This window comes from Esox lucius, chromosome 14 (assembly GCF_011004845.1).
Source record: "Esox lucius isolate fEsoLuc1 chromosome 14, fEsoLuc1.pri, whole genome shotgun sequence".
NCBI lineage: Eukaryota > Metazoa > Chordata > Actinopteri > Esociformes > Esocidae > Esox > Esox lucius.
In genome coordinates, this window is record NC_047582.1 from 19,032,832 (window position 1) to 19,052,671 (window position 19,840).

A 19,840-nucleotide genomic window follows, 5' to 3' on the forward strand; every position below is an offset into this window, starting at 1 on the left:
AAGGCTAATAATCCTATTGTTAGACAGATCATGTAGCATGGTAGATATGTTGTTTCCAGTCTGTCTGTCCATCCTGTTTCAATATACTCAATGAAAAGCTGTCTATCAACCTGTCTATCAACCTGGCACAGGTGTCCATTTTATTTAGAATAAATAATTGCGGACGAAAACTGCCAATGTGTTCAGTGCTACTGTCCATGATTACTAAGTTGTGCTTAACTGGATATAATAGTTGTACAAAAGAATGGAAAGATTGAGATCAAGATGCAGATTTATCAGTCTATTCAGACAAACAATACACAATCAATCATTTTTATGGTCACCATGGATGCATGCATACTGTTACACACCAGAATGCTTGTCCTCTTGCTCACTGACACTTTCTCATCAAGACATTTATCTACCAACTGTTTTAATAAGATTTTATGTTTTCTAAAGACACTGCACACTGGCAAACATTGGTTGACCACAACATAAACATGGCTCTTTGACTGATGTTTCAGAAACTGGCTAAATAAGACCCAGGTTTCAATCACAAACCACCAACAGGATTGTAATGATTGGTTGATTTCAAATGAACGTTTGCTGACAACTCAGTCAAATATGAATACACATTTGAAATATGTGCACAGTGTGCCGTCTGTATAAACCTTGGTTTAACAAAGTCATTACTTACTTTATTTTACTTTGAGAGTAAAATGAAAGCTTATAAATGTATAACTGTGCAATGCATAACACACCTTGAAAGCACCCATAACATCCCAAAATATCCCCTGAATAAATGTGACTGCTTTCTAAATCAACCAAGTGTAACAAGAGGTTATATAACAATCAAAACAACTTACTACAGATGACAATTACCTGGATGTTCCGATCAACCCTGTAATACAAGGGAATGGTAGTGCTAACAACTAAATGCTAACAAGGTAAACTCCACAAACATAGAAGGAATGGGGGCTGAAAATAAGACTGTATTAGCAACCTTTGGCCTTTTTCTTTTACTGTCAAGTGGGAACACTTCAGTGGAAAGTGGAAATAATAGGGTGGCTAACATATACAGTAAGTCACAGGATCAAACACATACATACACCTAGACAAGAAAAAAGACTGGCAGTCCATCATAGCTAAGAGTATTTCTATGCATCCCAAGCAGTACCAAATAAGACTTTCTTTGCAACATCATTACATAGTTGCATTACTTCAACTAATAGCATTTCACTTAGAAATGGAAGGGTGTTCAACACTGAATATAGACCCAACAGACTGTGTGCTTTTTGAGACCAGACTACAGTTTTCCTGGATCCTGGTTTAATGGGTCCATAATGAGGTACAGCATTAAATAGCAGCAGTACCTGGTATGCTTGGCAGTTCTCTCTCTGAAAATCAGGTCTCACAGACCACATTCGGTTCATCCTCTACTAACATGCTACTACTCATTGTTTTTACGCCAAGCATCAGAGACAGCTCTGTTGGGAGGCAGAGAGGATGTGACACTGTAAAGCCAGTCGTGAATACATCAGCACAGCACATTACAAATGAAGTCCCTCATTCAGGGAGGAGTGTTTTACTTCCAACAGCCCTTGTCTCAGAGCTTTATCCCAATACAGTAGTCCCTCTGCTAGCAGGGACCGCGGCTCAAACACATTCAAGAAATACCAATCCTTCCCATCTTCTCGTCTCCTCTACCTGCATACCCCTCTCATAACCTCCCACCACTACACATACGTAGACACGTGCCACTTTATGGTGCTCTCATTAAATTCACTTCAAGGGAAAGAATGTGACCTTGACATGCAGCTCTAAAATCATGGGTAAAGGGCTACATACTACTAGTGCTTCATGTTGTTTGCATTTGGCCGACAGAGACATAAATGAAATAGTATAGTCATGGTGTCCTTCTTAAGGTAAAGCACTCTACAAACCAATAAGCTCCTCCGGGCCAGGAGAGCCCATCTTCTCATCATACCAACCATGTCAATTAAAGTTGAAGACACACACGTGGATATACTGGAAGACAAGGGTAGTGATTACTGTCTAAGCGTGACTCGGATCAAAAAATGGGGATTAAATGTTTTACCACGCATTGGAATGGTAGATCACAGCACATCAAATTTTCATTAAAAATTGTCAAAGTAATTGTGTCGTGCGTGCCGAATATAATCCCTCCAACTAATCTCTTTCTATTGAAGCTGTTGTCATGGTGATTGGCAGGGATCGTGTAGCTCCATGGAACGGCTTTAGATTTCGTTAATGATGTCCAATCACATAGCTTATACTGTGATGGAAGGGAGGGTTAACATAGTCTGGTCCAACAGGGTCGGGTTTATGGATCCTAGTGAATCACAGTAGATCCTCAGGGTGATATAGTGCATTCCTGGGCATGTCCCATCTTAGGAGTGGTCAAACTATGGTGATCCAGGTGTTCTGCCTGTTGGGGGATTCAGAGTGAATCGGAGTAGGAAGGATCCTGCCACCAGAGTGGTCATTGCTCAGTCCTTGTTATTTTGAAGGACATTTGAGGTTGAGAGGTCAGATGATCAACAGGATCTTTTTCCGGAGCTAGTGCTCAAGTGGGGGATCTCTTGGTGCTTATATCTTCTGGAGAGTTGTGTGTGGACAGCAGTAGGAGTGTTGAATCTGACACAGTTGTATTTCGTTCGGGAGATCAGACTAAGCTGTTGACCAAGAGTGGTTGTATTATGTCGTATTATGCCTGTGTTCAGATGAAGGTGGAGTCCATGGTACTGCTGTCGTGCGTGCTCCGAGCGCGAGCCTCAAACAACTGTTTGATCAGCGCAGACTTCTCCTGCTCCAGCTGGGTGATACGCTCACTCTTATCAGTCACCTCCTGCACCAAGACAGAGAGAGGGGTGGGGAGAGGAGGAGGTGTGGAGTAGGAGGGAAGGAGAGGACATGGAAGGGCAGAAGACATTTTAAACAGACCTTTATGCATTTGTGTGTACATACAGGTCTTCAGTGCAGCGGGAGAAAAGAAGAGACAGGAGTAGTTAGACAACCGAACTGGGACTGTGGGCATGTGCACATACCTGGACCTTAGAGAATTAGTGCCCCCGTTGGGAAAGATGAGCAAAAAAGGCTCAGTGTTGTTAATCAGTTTAATCTTACACTCAAATTATGAGAACTTAAATGTTTCATTTTGGTAAACTTGGTAAAAACTAATTAATTAAGAAATAAATATTTAGAGACGTCACAATATTGGGTACCCTTAGAAATTCTTATAAACCAACTCAAATACTGAGTAGAGTATTCCAACTATACAGTACTGTGTTAAAGTCTTAGGCACCTGAAAGTCAAACTAAAGCCATTTCTTTGGGTAGTGTTTTATATATATATATATATATATATATATATATATATATATATATATATATATATATATATATATATATATATATATATATATATATATATATATATATATATATATATATATATATATACACATATATATATACACATATATATATACATATATATATATACATATATACACACACACACACAACTCCAGAAACAACTCTGGAGACCACTGCACCTTTTTCTTTCCATTCCAGAAAAGTTGAAACGTTTGGAGTGAGGAACAGAAGCGTTCAGTTTGCAGTGGTCTCTTAATTTTAACCCTTCTGTTCCTCACTCAAAACCTTCCTTTTCAACTTTTCTGGAAAGGAAAGAAAAAGGTGCAGTGGTCTCTTAATTTTTTCCGGAGCTGTATATTACCAAAAAAAAAACACTTACAACCCAAATAAAAGGCTTTGGCTTGACTTTCAGGTGCCTAAAACGTTTTGCACAGTACTGTATTTGTTTTCAGGAACTCTGAAGAGTTCATCCATTAATTGTTGTTTCATTGGGGTATAAATATGAGGTGACACATATTGTGAGAGTTTCGTTTTTTAATTATTAGGCCTAGGTGCTGGATCACAGAGAATTTGGATGATTTACTTTAAGCCCAAAACTAGGTGCTGGGTCACAACCTCTTACCTGTCAACATAGAGAACTTCTGTGAACACATACATTTAAATAAATGGTAACATAAAATAAATAAATTAGGTAAAGGCAGTATAAAATTGCTACATGCCAAAAATACCCATGTCTACTATTTGGACAATATTAAAGATGTTTAAATCAACGGATGGAGAATAACTTTTTTTTTTTCTATGGACCACAGCTGAAGAATTTCAGAAATCCATTGATTCTTAAAGTCACAAAGGTTCCAAAACTACAACTACAATAACCAAGGGAACCTTATGAAACATGGGCAATATTAAATACCAGAAGATTTTAGAGCAAAGAAGAATATATCTGGGTTGTTGTTGGATCTTTCAGCCGGACAATGATATTCTTCCAGATCCACATAAAAATGGTACTGACCACAGAATCAAGTTTTTCAATGGCCATCAAAGCCCCCTGAACTAAACCCAAACCTGTGGGGTGAGCTGAAGAGAAGTGTCCACAATTGAGGGAAAAGGACTACAGTATGAAGGATTTGGCGGGATTCTGCATGGGTGCATCTTTTCAGATCTCCAACCATCTATTTCCCACGGTATGAAACATCATAGGATAAGACTCAGTACTCTGATCTTGAGAAGGGGAAAGGTCACAAAGTACTAATAACAAGGTACCAATAATTATGCCACAATAATGATTGAGAAAAATTAAGAATAAATTGCTTCTTTGAAGTTTTACCTCAATTAGAAGTTAGATCTCTCTCACATTTTGAGTGTAAGATAAAGCAGGGGGAAAAAAAATGTAAGCTTTTTTTGGTAATCTTTATAAAGGCAGCTAATCACTCTGGAGTGCACTTAACATTACTGTAGGCTATATATACACATGACATCAAACATTGTCTTCAGTTTACCTGTGTGAGAAGACGGTTCTGGTCCTTCAGTCTTTGAATGGCTTGTGGGGGGATAGGGGCAGGTGGAGGGAGGCTGGAGGAGATCACTATGGGCTGGATGCCAGAGGATGGAAAAGACTACAGAGAGAAAAAGAAAGATGGAGAGAGAAAAAAGCTACATTCTTGACCATTATTTAACATGTAACATAGTAAAACCCCCACTGCTTAGGGTTGATTCTGTCTTAAACATCATGGCCAAAACAAATTGCACTTTCCCCTAATATTCTCCCCATCCTAATTTGCAATGTACAATTCACAACTATGGCCTTCTTCGTGGCGATAAATCCACAGCCTGTGTGGAAAAGTAGATCAAGATGTGTCCTCCAAGCACATGCTAAAAAGCCATTCTGATTTACACTGCTCACTCAACCAGGACGTTTTGTGGACCTGTCTTTTTGTTATGTTTAATAAAAAAAAGTGTCATTTTGCATCCTCCAGACAGCTGGACATGAACACAGCAAACGGAAAGCATGTGTGCCATAGAAAAAAAGGGACAAGACAGATAGAGGACAAGCAAGTAATAAATAGTGAAACCCATTAAACAAGTGTATATGCAGGTGACAGCACCATAAATACTCCAAAGACATGCACCAGAAGAAAGGGGAGTCAATCTCAGAATGAAAATTGACCTTAGAAATGACAGTCATATTAAACAATTGGCCAGTACTAGGGACATGACCAGAGGCAGTGAGACACAGTCAAGCAAGTTAATCATCAAGACTCACCATTCCAGAACAGGAAATTAGGTCATTAAGGCAGCGGTTGACTTCCTGCAGCTTGGGAAGCAGAACATTCATGCGACTTTGATTCTGTGATTCTGTGAAGAAATCCTGTTGGGAGACAGAATGAGATAGAGTAAGATTTGGACAGTTTAACGTAGGTTATATAATCTTTCATCCATACCTATGACATTGTGTACATGACCTGGATCATTTTCATTACACCGTGCTACACAAGAAAATATTGAAACCTTTTGAAAGGTGGAGATGTTTCTCGTTAACATCAAATTGTCACAAATTCCTATAAAAAGTTGTATTCAACCAAAATGCTTCATTAAGATGAGTGGTAGATGAGCATAAACTAAGTGAAAGTGTTTGCTTAAATGCCTTCAGAGGTTGTGAAACACCCACTTTACACCCCTTTTCATCACTGAAAAGGCCCAAACGCTGTAAAATAGTCCCTCCCTAGTTTATTTCACGGTTTGCTGCTTGAGACAGTCCTTACTGTGCATTGGTTGCTCTGGCCCACATGTATCTGTCTCTCTGTAACGCTGTGGATCTGGGTTTGGTACCACTCTCTAGCCCGCTCCACCACGTCCAGACCAGCCAGCAGAGAGTCCTTTTCCTGCTCCAACTCCTTCATCTGTTTCAGCTGGAGGAAGGAGCATCCAGAAGGAAGAGAATGGGAGTCAGCATCTCTCTCATTATCTTCATTCATATGGGTCACTTGGCTGAAATCGTTCAGCGAGCGTGTATTGCTGCTGCTGGCTCTTATGGTTTGTCTTCTAACTAAGCTTGTAAGTCACATTTATGATGTTTTTGATTGCTGTATGTTGTTTAGGATTATTTGGAAATCGACACCCTTTCATGTGGATATTTGGTTGTCAATTTAGTCCTGAGACAGTTTTAGATTACACTAGATTCCCTTTTATTGTCATTGAACAGTACAAGTACAGTGATGACACTGGGCTGACTACCCCAACCAATGAGCAATCAGCCTGATGCCATGGCAACCGTGCAGTAACCTAAGAACAGGTAAACTGTACCCACTTCAACAGACCATTCCAGGCAGACAGACAAGCAGACAGAGAGGCAGGCAGGCAGACAGACGACAGGCAGGCAGCACTGAGTCCTGCTGACCATGCAGTAGTGCCACAGAACAACCCAGCCAAGGCCTCATTCCTGGCATTTAGCCACTTCCCCAGACAGAAAATACATGTCAAATGTAAATTTGACCACTAATATAATTCCTGACAAATATATGTATTCCCAATACATTTATAAATGTATGTCAAGCATTTTAAAATGCACCAATGAATACATAATTTAGCAATTTGTAATATTTTGCGTCTTATGGTATCTTAAAATCTATCTAGTATACAGCTGTGGAAGAAATGTTGACCACTGCACCTTTTTCTTTCCTTTCCAAAAAAGTTGAAAAGGAAAGTTTTGAGTGAGGAACAGAAGCGTTCAATTTGCAGGGGTCTCTTAATTTTAACCCTTCTGTTCCTCACTCAAAACCTTCCTTTTCGACTTTTTTGGAAAGGAAAGAAAAAGTTGCAGTGGTCTCTTCATTTTTTCCGGAGCTGTATAGGCCTAGTTCCCAATGTCATAATGGAATGACCAAACCAACGTGTTTTGGTGAAGTCTATAATGTTGTTATCTGATCTGGACTAGAACCAGCCAGGCAGTGTCAACCTGTGCTCTCTTGTACCATCATTGCATACTAAACACTTTTCCCCTTTCAGCTGGGCCAGGGCTGAATGGGAGGCGCAAACAGAACAGAGGGGACAGAGAGAGGGGGATGAAAGTGGGGACGGGAAACGATCGTTAGGGGAGTGGAGTGAGACAGGGGTGTGGGGGGAGGGGTATCATGTCCCAGCTGGCTGACATATAATACAACACCAACAACGCCATCGATACGACCGATGCATACAACCACTATACCATGTGTAATCTACACCACAACTCCAGACAGCACACACCCCACCTTGGAGGCTAAAGCAACAACATGACGACTAGGGACTTGCAGGTTACCCACAAACACAACCTGGTGCTAAACTCCAAAAACACACCAAGCACTGACCAACGTTCATCTACGCCACAGACCTCTCTCCCTGACTCATAACTCAGCAGTACTCACACGACTCCAAGTGCGTAGCGGTACGTGGGGGGGGGGCAGTTCCTCCCCCATTCCTCTCCCCTCACCTCTCCTGTAGTGGTTCTTACTCACCCAGAGGAAAAAGTGCAGTGCCTTGCTGCTGTACAGGCTGCTGCTCAGAGGGATGAACACAGTGGTGTAGGCTGCCCAGACAGCTGTCCAGGCCGGGCTGGCTGGGCCAAGAGACTCTCGTGCTTCCAGGCCCCTGGGCCCAACCCGGCTCATTACCATGAAGACAGGCGGCCAAAGGGGGGAGGAGGGACGGGGGGAGCAGACCACAGACACAGCTAGGAAGGAGAGAGGTGGAGACAGAGAGAGACGGAGGAAGAGAGTAGCGCTCAGAGAAAAACGAGGAGCAGAGGGGATGGAGAAAGAGAGAGAGAGACAGAGAGGAGGCATGGAAATTGGGGCGGAGAGTGGGCGGGCCACAGAGGGAGAGGGGTTGGCCGGAGAGAAAGGTGGGAGGGTCAGGGGTGGAATAGGGTGAGAGATGATGGGTGTGGGCCAACAGAAACAAAGTGACACAGAGCAATAGACATCTGCACAGAGTAGAGAGGCCTGTATTTCCACGGAGCTGTTCTCTGTCTAACCCCCACCCTACTACTGTATCAAAAGTTAAACCGACTCATGTACACTACAATAAATGGGGTTATTTGTAACATAATTCTTTTTCAGGATGACTGACCAAACCTGAAACAATGCATAATTTAACAATTGATAGCTGAAAACTACTATCTATTTATTTCACCTTTATTTTAACAGGTAAGATGGACAACCAATTCTCATTGGCCTCACAGTGCAAGACAACACAAAGTTACACAGAGTAGTCAAATATACAAAAGTAAAGAGGTCAAATCAATAAATTACACCAATAAATTAAACCATGCTTGGTGATACTATATACTGGGTGATACTATATACTGGGATAGAAATAAGGTCGGCCAGAGAATTGATCCCTGATTTTTTTAAAAAGGCAATGGTCTAGACAGCAGAATTGACACACTGCATGATCAGACATTTTTAAGAACCCACGACTGCTGAGTCTGTTGAGTAGGTTCAGTTTAGTGATTACAGTTGTTTTTGTCGTGTTGGTATCACTATCAATAGTATGTATTTTGTACAAAACTCTTAGTACAGAACACCAAACTGAACCCACTTCTAATCCATTAAATCTTGCATTCAAAGCATCTGATTTTGCTTTCATTTGGTTTGGAAACATCTTTCACCAGAAGATCATTGATTCAACCACTAAGTTGTTGGTGAAATATAATGAGTACATTGGTTAAGTCATCAAACCATTTCTCTCAGTTTAGTCATTGTAACAATCAGTTAGGCTAATCCGAGAACAAATAGAACAAATGCAACATATAACATTTTCTAACCAAAATATTATATTGTTTCTTGAAATATATATGCCAAAAGTATGCCAGCAATATGTTTAAAAAAAGCTGGGACAGGGGCAACAAAAGACTGGAAAAGTTGTGTAATACAAAAGAAGAAATCTCTGAATGCAAGGGACAAGGCCAAAAACCAATATTGGATGGTCGTGCCCTTCAAGCCCTCAGGCGGAACTGAACTATAAACAGAAAGGAATCTGTAGTGGACATCACTGCATGGGTTCAGGAACTCTTCTGAAAACCCTTGTCTGTGAACACACTTTGTTGCTGCATGCACAAACGCAAGTTAAAACTCTACTATGAAAAGAAGAAACAATATATAACAAGATCTAGAAATGCCGCCTCCTTGTCTGAGCTGAAATAATTTTTTGGAATCATGGACCCCACATCCTCCGGGCTAAAAGGGAAAGGGACCATCCGACTTGTTATCAGTGCACAGTTCAAAAGGCAACATCTGTGATGGTATGGGGGTGCATTAGTACAAATGGAATAGGTGACTTTAATGCAGAACAATATAAACAGGTTCTGGAGCAACATATATGCTGCTATCCAGGCAACATCTTTTTCAGGGAAGGCCTTGTTTATTTCAAGACAATGCCAAACCACATTCTGCATGTATTACAACAGCAAGGCTCTGTAGTAAAAGAGTCTGGGTGGCAAACTAGCCTGCATGCAGTCCAGACCTGTCACCCATTGAAAACATTTGGCGCATTATGAAATGAAAAATATGACAAAGGAGACCCCGAACTTTTGTGCAGCTGAAATATCAAGCAAGAATGGGAAAACATTTCACTTTCAAAATACAGCAATTGGTCTCTTCAGTTCCCAAACCCTAACAGAGTATTGTTAAAAGAAGAGGTGAGGCAACACAGTGCAACACACATGCCCCTGTCCCAACTTTTTTGAAATGTGTTACTGGCATCCAATTCTAAATGGGCATGTATTTTTCCAAAAGCAATAACATTTCTCAGTTTCTACATGTGATATGTTGTATTTGTATTATTTTCAATTTAATATATTAAATTACATTGCCCAACTTTTTTGGAAACAGGGTTGTAGTTGTGGAAAGAGAAACGGTCCAGATCGCCAAGTCCTACTCAGTTTTACACATCCATATGTTGAAAGGAGAAACGAGGGGGGATTCTAAGGGGAATCTCTAGATGTAGCAGGAGCAGAAGGAGCAGCAGGAGCGGCAGGAGCGGCAGTGGGAATACGCGTGGCAGACCGGAATGAGTGTCCAACAATAAAAAGTGGTTACAAAACGTTTCAATAATACAGGCTTTGTTTGACGTAACGGTGTTTGAAACATTTAGTACTGTTCGCAGCCAATGTTTGTTTGTAAATACCTACCTTAGCCTTCCCAAATTGAGTGAGTGCACTGAATACTGCTACTACAAAAAGTACTACTAGTAGTATTACTACTACTATTAATGCTTAAAATACTATTGTTAGTACTACTACTTGTACTCCTACTAATAATACTGCTACTAATAATAATTCCAACTAATAAAACAAATATTACTATAAATTTCATCTCGTTTTTTCTCTAGATTCAGTGGACCTACCAACTGTCTGAAGACCACAAAATTGATATTTTTCATTAGTGGTGAGAACGTTTTTTGACCACTTTTCTTAATCCTGGACTTAATTCAATAATGTGTGTCTGTGTGTGTGGCCACTCATGTACCATCCCATAATCCACTCCGTTGGTGATGGTGTGGCGTCTCTGCTCATCTCGGCTCCTCCCATGGCGTCTGGAGGCAGCAAAGCCCGTGGCTGACTCACTCTGGGACCTTGGCAGACCAGCCTCTACAATACCTGGACCAGAGAGGAGGGAAGATTCTTAGCTAACTGACATGTAATCGGCTGTCTGGTTAGTACAAACATGCGCTTCAGGGCTATATCTCATAACTTGTAACATTTCAATGTAAACCACATCAATTGAATGCCTATATGCTGTAAGGAAGAACATGCACATATGCACATAGTTTGAGTATTGATAAGTTGCACATTCTCAAAGGAAATCAATAAAAACCCAGGACGCAGTGGAAGCCAAAGGACAGAGTTTACAAAGAAAGAGCCTGATCTGCATCATCACACGTTCAACAATACAGACATACAAGAAACGTTACAACCGAGTATGTGTCAAATCATTTGACCGATGTCACCACGTTTCCAACTGTCCATAGAGAGAAATAACAAATCAATCTATCTAGCACAAACCAGAACCTCCCTATAACAGGGCTGGTGCCTTTAGTTGTTGAATCTCCCAAACAACTAATACCCAAAGTCCTCTAGTCTGCCCCTACCACTGAAGGCCAACCACAAACAAAGTTTATCACATTTACACGTGTCTCCAATTATGCACGAGCATTTGCATTTCATGTTTTGTGCAGACGGGTCCTGTCGTGGGTGATGTCATAGAAAGTTCCTAACTCTTATATAATGTTAGTTTCCGACACATAGAGATAAATGGGCATTAAAGCCAGAGATTACATCAGAGAGAAGTTCTGACTCACTCTCGTGTTCAGTGGACCTGTCTCCCAGCCAAGAATCATCAGAGATAAAATAAGACTAACACTATAACACCATAAACCCAACCCAAATCCTGTGTGGGTTTGTGTGTAATAGAAAGAGACAGAAAAATCCTGCAGTGCCATGGGTTGCCACACGACGGAGCTAAACTCCCTGTTAAACAATAACCACAGAGACAGGAGCCTTCCCTCGGGTTGTGATCAAAAGGGATCCACATTCTGGGTACTTCCCTCTAATTGTTATTAAAAGGGATCCACATGTTGGGTACTTCCCTCTGGTTGTATTGAATGGGTTCCACATGCTGGGTACTTCCCTCTGGTTGTATTGAATGGGTTCCACATGCTGGGTACTTCCCTCTGGTTGTATTGAATGGGTTCCACATGCTGGGTACTTCCCTCTGGTTGTATTGAATGGGGTCCACATGCTGGGTACTTCCCTCTGGTTGTATTGAATGGGTTCCACATGTTAGGTACTTCCCTCTAATTGTTATTAAAAGGGATCCACATGTTGGGTACTTCCCTCTGGTTGTATTGAATGGGTTCCACATGCTGGGTACTTCCCTCTGGTTGTATTGAATGGGTTCCACATGCTGGGTACTTCCCTCTGGTTGTATTGAATGGGTTCCACATGTTGGGTACTTCCCTCTGGTTGTATTGAATGGGTTCCACATGCTGGGTACTTCCCTCTGGTTGTATTGAATGGGTTCCACATGCTGGGTACTTCCCTCTGGTTGTATTGAATGGGTTCCACATGCTGGGTACTTCCCTCTGGTTGTATTGAATGGGTTCCACATGCTGGGTACTTCCCTCTGGTTGTATTGAATGGGTTCCACATGCTGGGTACTTCCCTCTGGTTGTATTGAATGGGGTCCACATGCTGGGTACTTCCCTCTGGTTGTATTGAATGGGTTCCACATGTTAGGTACTTCCCTCTGGTTGTATTGAATGGGATCCACATGTTGGGTACTTCCCTCTGGTTGTATTGAATGGGTTCCACATGCTGGGTACTTCCCTCTGGTTGTATTGAATGGGTTCCACATGCTGGGTACTTCCCTCTGGTTGTATTGAATGGGTTCCACATGCTGGGTACTTCCCTCTGGTTGTATTGAATGGGGTCCACATGCTGGGTACTTCCCTCTGGTTGTATTGAATGGGGTCCACATGCTGGGTACTTCTCTCTGGTTGTATTGAATGGGGTCCACATGCTTGGGACAATCCAGCCATCATTAATGAAGGTTTCAACATGAGGATCATACTTTAATTAGCTTCCCTTAAAAAAAAAAAAAAAATTATATATATATATATGTTTGTATATACACCAATCAGCCATAACATTATGACCACTGACAGGGTGACTGGGTCAGAGCAACGCCAAAACTGCAGCCCTTGTGGGCTGTTCCCGGTCTGTAGCGATCAATATCTATTAAAAGTGGTCCAAGGAAGGAAAAGCAGTGAACCGGCGGCAGGGTCATGGGTGGCCAAGGCTTATTAATGCATGAAGACTGGCCCATGTGGTCCGATCCAACAGACGAGCTACTGTAGCTCAAATTGCTGAAAAAGTTAATGCTGGAACTGATTGAAAGGTGTCAGAAAACACAGTGCATCGAGGTTTGTTGCATATGGGGATGTATAGCCGCAGAACAGTCAGTGTGCCCACGCTGACCCCTGTCCACTGCCAAAAGTGCCTACAACGGGCATGTGAGCTTCGGAACTGGACCACAGAGAAATGGAAGAAGGTGGGCAGGTCTGATGAATCGCAGAGGCAGTGTGATGCAGAGGCAGTGTGATGCTTTGGGCAATGTTCTGCTGGGAAACCTTGGGTCCTGCCATTCATGTGGATGTTACTTTGACACGTACCACCTACCTAAGCATTGTTGCAGACCATGTGCACCCTTTCATGGCAACTATATTCCCTGATGGCGTTGGCCTCTTTCAGCAGGATAATGCACCCTGCCACAAAGCAAAAATGGTTCAGGGATGGTTTGAGGAACACAACAACGAGTTCAAGGTGTTGACTTGGCCTCCAAATTCCCCAGATCTCAATGCAATCGAGCATCTGTGGTATGTGCTGGACAAACAGGTCCGATCCATGGAGGCCCAACCTTACAGCAACTTACAGGACTTAAAGGATCTGCTGGTGCCAGATACCACAGCACACCTTAAGAGGTCTAGCAGAGTCCATGCCTCGACGGGTCAGGGCTGTTTTGGTGGCAAAAGGGGGACATACATAATATTAGGCAGGTGGTCATAAGGTTATGGCTGATCTTATGAAGCTAGTAGAGAGAATGCTAAGAGTGTGCAAAGTTGTCATCAAGGCAAAGTGTGGCTACTTTGAAGAATCTCAATTATAAATGTATTTTAATAGGTTTAACACTTTTTTGGTTACTACATGCTTCTGTAAATATTAATTCATAGTTTTGATGTCTTCACTATTATTCAACAATGTGGAAAATAGTAAAAATAAAGAAATACCCTTGAATGACTAAGCGTGTCCTAACTTTTGACTGGTACCCATTTCATCTGTGTCTTTATGCTTGTTTGATCTGATGAAGATCTCAGAACCAAAAGTATAGCCAATTAAATAAAAATGTATACTGATCCTGAGTGTGTAAAGACAAAAGAAATACAAGCCGTAATTCATAGAAACAGTGCAGGTGATAGCATTTATTTCTATTTTTTTTTTTTATTATTCAAATCTAGTTTTCTTGTGGCTTTTTCTTGTCCCTCTGCAGCAGACATGGTGAGAAATATGTGTGGAACCTATAGAATCAGAATAATCACAATAAAATTGTATGTGCTCATAAGTATTGAGATACTATTATATTGTGAGATCCTTGGTAATTTGAGGCCCTAAAACACAAATAGGTTTCTGAAGCATTGTTTTTCCATTCCTGGATCAACAAATGGTCATGAAAAAAACACTTTGGTCTTAGGTTAGAGTGCATGTGAGATATATCTATAATATAATATTGAAAGAGAAAGAGAGAGACAGATTGGAGAGAGAAAGAGAGAGGTTAAGATTGGAAGACAGAAAGAGATTGGGAGAAACAGAAAAAGATGGAGAAAGAGAGAAACTTAGAGTAAGAGAGTAAGATTGAGTTAGAAATAAGGCCGTTATATCAGGGTAAGAAGATCAGTGTAAGAAGAACACATTTTCACAGGTTTTCTTGAAATACACAGATGTTTTTTAGAACTGTTGTGAGATGCACACATCATTTTCGTGTACAGGACACCCACCATTTTTGAAATCTTCATGAAAGAAATTTGGGTACAGGACACATAGCCAACCCACTGAGCAAAATCATTTGAGAGTCGTCTATTCAATGTCTTTTCAACCAGGAAGATGCCCTTTCAACATCCTTTGCTATGTCCCTTGGATAGAAAATGGAAAAAAATGTAACATTTTGCATTGTCACTTATCACCTTAGTGTTGTTGAAAATTCTGACACTGCTAAGTACTGTATAGACTAGTATACCTGTACTACGTCGCTAGTGAATTTGGGCTGTGAATGAATAGCATTCCAGACAGTTGACGGATGTCTTCCTAGTTGCTTGTTCCATTCCATCTACAGGTGATGTCATGTTGCTGTGAGTCTTATGAGCTCACTCTGCCCCGTTTGTGTGTGTGTGTGTGTATATATGTTTGTGTATGTGGGAGCATGTATATGCATGTGTGTGTGTGTGTGTGTGTGTGTGTGTGTGTGTGTGTGTGTGTATGTATGTATGTATGTATTTGTGTGCACCAAAGCCTGTTCGTCCTGAGGTGAGTTGTTCCTCACGCCTCACCAGTAATCCGCAGTCAGACGGGTCGAGAAAGCAAGTTCTGACAGGCTCTTTCCCTCCGGTCCAACCTCTTTCACACTACAGCTCACAGATCAGACACACAGAGACACAAGAACAGGAAGTCATGAAGAAAGCTCAATCTTTCCTAATCCAGGTCATTGTACTGCTTGGATGGCATGTAATCCACATCCCGAAGCTGCCTTTTAAACTGGGAATTTCTGCAGTTTCAGTGGAGACCAGTAGATCTGTAAACCCAAGTGCTCAATCTAGCTCCAGCCACTGCCAATTACCCAGCTCCAATACCACATCAGCCTGTTTACTGGGCAGAAGAACTCTATCCCTGGACAACACCCGAGAAGAGAAGGCATCCCAAAGGGAGCTTCAGATAGTGCACCACCTTTGACTAGACCGAAGTAGTGAAAAATGTATGCAATAAAATGTAATTTGGTACACAGAGAATGAAAGAGAGAGCTGGGAAATGGCCGCTTGGCCAGGAGTGGGCAGGATTTAACCACAACATGCTTAAATTACCACTCACTCAGTAATCTGTGCTAAACCCACCAGTTTGCTGGGAAAGATTTCATCACCATTCACCACACTTCCAGACCCCATGATCTACAGGCTCCTTTACAGAGGCTCTGTGGCAATGATGTAAGATATAAGTAGCTAGCCATGACCTCCAGCCTGCCGCCTCACAGGCATTTTCCTGTTACATATTCAGAGACGGTTTTAGATGTGAACGAGCAGACTCAGAATAAGCAAGGTCATTAGAGAGATGCAGATTATAGAAGAGAAAAAAGAGAAAACAGTTTGCGATGACCTGACAGTAATTAAAGTTAATGGCCTTGCTTTTCACCTCGAGCGTTCAGGGATTCAATCTAGCAACCACCTTCCCCTATCGATGGAGTCAAAAAGAGAGAAATGGAGGAGGCTTTCCGGACTTCAGTAAACACAGGCTAGAAAGGTGAAAGCCCAAGAAAACTAGGGTTGATCCACCCATTAGGGGCAGTCTACAATATAACCCGGTCCTAACCCAGTCTAAACAAGACCTAACCACCTATGGTATTCTAGCTACGATCTGTGAATCAGACAAGCTGGATTTCAATTAAATGAAACATTCTTTACTCCTCAGTGTAAGTGCACTGTACACTTTTGCTTTGAAGGCATGATGGTTGGATTGCTGAGCTCACCCACTGATAAAAGACCAGAGTGTGAAAGGGCGTAAGCTGTAGGTTCTGGGTCTCTGTTTTAGTGTGGCCATTTGCTTGTGGCCTTATCTCCTCCACAGACAGGGAGAGAACAAACACATTCTTGGAGTGAACTGCAGATAAACATTGGCACTATAGTAACATGTGGACACACGCACAGTGATGCCACACACACACACACTTTCACAGTCCTTATACATAATTACACCTAGCAATATTCCGATGGAACCCTGCTGTAGTGCCGAGTTAGACAAGATTTATTCAGGAAAATGCAATCCATGAACCACATGACAAGATCAAGAAATCAAAACAAAATTATAACAAGGACCTGCCTGGACTAATGCAGGGATGTTGGTGGATGACCCAGGTAGTATTGAGACAACAACTCAGAGGGGAGATTACTTTTAGTCAGATGCATAAGCTGTAAACTGGAACTTAACTTGTAATGTAGTGCTGCAAATGATTTAGTGAGAAAATGATTGTCTGTGTGTCTGGCATAAAGATGATGGGTGAATGTGTTTTTCATACTCCTCCATGTTCATGTTCCATGTCAATGAGATTAAGGCAGTAGAATAGTACTGACCTGTTTAAAACCAACTTGATCTCATTAATGACTGAGGATAAATGTGCTTTACACTGAGGCTACACTGATAGCTTTGGCTTATGAGAGACAACATACACATATGGAAAGAGAGAGATATGAATAAACAATATACACATATGGAAAGAGAGAAATATGAATAAACAATATACACATATGGTAAGAGAGAAATATGAATAAACAATATACACATATGGTAAGAGAGAGATCTGAATAAATATTTACATGCAAAGAGAGGAATAAATGAATAGATAACAGACACATATGGAAAGAGAGATAAATAAATAACACACACATATGGAAACAGAGAGATACTAATAAACAATATACACCAGAGAGAGAGAGAGAGAGTTATATGAATGGACAACATACACATATGGAAAGAGAGAGATATCAATAGATTGATTATTTGTTGTGGTCTTGTTCATCACTCCTCTCTCAAGCAGACCTGCTCAACACTCCTTCAAAGATATGTTTTATTGAAATCAATCAAGTGACATTCAAACTTACTTTGTTTTTGGAGGCTTGTCGACTCGAGAGCAAGGGACTCAATGGATCTCACCCGACTCTGCTGTGGATGCCCTTGCTTCGACATCCGAACCGAATCCGCTCGATACGAACTGTTTTCCGGAACAATGGGAATCCGTTCCAAACTTCTGCCGGTTCTCTCATGGACCGCATTGTTATAGCGCATGGGACCACCAGCGGCAGATGTGACTTGGGGGTATGCAGGGTTTCCCTCCTCATGTCTGGACCGACTCTGGAGTGAGGATGCACGGCTGTGATGCGGGTTAGTCCCGTTGCTTGGACCTAGTGGACGGACCTTGTTTTCAATTCGATTCCCGACAGAACAGGCAGAGAGCGAGGCAGGTTTTTGAGCTGGCATATGGTGCGGTTTGGAATGCGGGTGTGCTTGTTGCGGGTGCACCGCTGCCTGAGCCTTAATGTGGTTGCTGTGGTCTGGGTTTAGCATAGAGTATCGCAATCCCGCCACGAAGCGCTCAAATGTCAGGCAACCATGCGGCGGGGCTACCCTCCTCAGGCACTCCAGCACCCCACCGGGCAAATCATGGGTATCTGTCCCTTGCCATCGACACTCAATCTCCGATAGGTGAACATAACCTCTCTTCCCATCATCAAGAATGTCAAATAGTGTTCTCAAACTGTGTAGAAATGCTTTGGGTAACCCATCTGTTGAATATTCCGTATCTTTGGGCTGCATTTTACAGATTCCGCTCGTCTTGCCTTCTCTTCTTGTACCAGTCCTAGCGTAAGCTGTCGACGACCCGTTGAATTTGGAGCTTCGATCAGTCGCTATCAAAGCCATTAAGTTATCAATCGTTTAATAATAGCAAAATCAAATATCGACGATATCTTATAAGGTTATACCGCCTTATTGCTACATGAGTAACACACAAATAACGTGCTTTTAATATGCTACGTAGTCTACCCTACCTTCGTATGTAGGTCTCTGTAAGGCTTATATCTACTTCTCAAAATTTTTAAATTCAAACAGTTTTCCTTTATGTCTTCCCATGACCAAACTCTGCTTTCACTCTGTTATGCCGCCCCTGGATACTTTTTCAACAGGACCGCCCTTCAAACGTCTGAACAGATTTGTCTAGGGACTCAGCCATTGGTCATGGTGAGAATTACCGTGCGCTTATTGGTGGGAGCTGGTGAAAGGCAGAAGTTTGAGTTTTGCTTTTGTATTTGATAAAACCCCACGTTATTCAAACCAGGATTCGAAAAGATTGAGGATGTTTCTTTATTCTGATTGTTCCAAAATCAGAGGCAGCCATTTTCCATATATAGAGATCGCTCAGGCTTATAATGCATTGAATGTATATGAGTGAAAACCGATAACTTACATAAGGTTGTTTTGCAGAGCTACATTCAATCATTGAAAGTGTTAAGTATAGCCTACTATGCCACGAAGCATGTTTCAGAATGGTGAACATATCGGGTTTTGTAAGCAGTTTTTTTATAACACAGGTCATATCAATCTATTTTTACTCCCTCCTTTAAATAAATCATATAATGTATTAGAAGAGCAGCCACCTCCAGTCCTATTTTATCCTCAAGCCTCACTTGCTCCCTTTCTTGTCTCATCCTATGAGCGCCACTTTTAATTTGATGTCAGTTAGTTTCACTGTCACAGTGGATACCGCAATTTATATCATAGGCTACATTTATAATTTATAAAAGAATATCCTTGCATCCCAGATACTACTCCCATTTGGCCCTCTCTGTAAACCAGCCCACACAGCACCAGTCATTATTGATAACATATTGACTTTGGGAACAGAATCACAGAACGCCTGAGGGTGAGATCAAATTGATTGTCATAGTAAATGACCTGACAATTGGGTATAGGGTCCTCCACATTCAGTAGCGTTGGTCATTCATGGATGGAATTATCCTAACAATAAAACCCCTTTGGCTACTCCAGCAGGGTCAGCAAGTGCACTCTCCTCTGTAGCAACATAGAAAGAGAAACAGTGTGTGTGCGTGTGTGTGTT

At 41.6% G+C, this 19,840-nt stretch overlaps 1 protein-coding gene across 1 annotated transcript; it reads right to left on the reverse strand.

Moving 5' to 3' along the window:
• Window positions 1–253: 253 nt before the first annotated feature.
• On the reverse strand, window positions 254–18,879 carry sapcd2 (suppressor APC domain containing 2). Its single transcript, XM_010877838.4, has 6 exons — window positions 17,829–18,879; window positions 10,880–11,010; window positions 6,140–6,286; window positions 5,641–5,745; window positions 4,877–4,993; window positions 254–2,848 (listed from the first exon to the last, which is right to left on the reverse strand). Exons 1-6 carry the CDS (start codon window positions 18,643–18,645, stop codon window positions 2,720–2,722), a joined length of 1,446 nt encoding a protein of 481 aa, XP_010876140.1. The 5' UTR covers window positions 18,646–18,879; the 3' UTR covers window positions 254–2,719.
• Window positions 18,880–19,840: the final 961 nt, after the last annotated feature.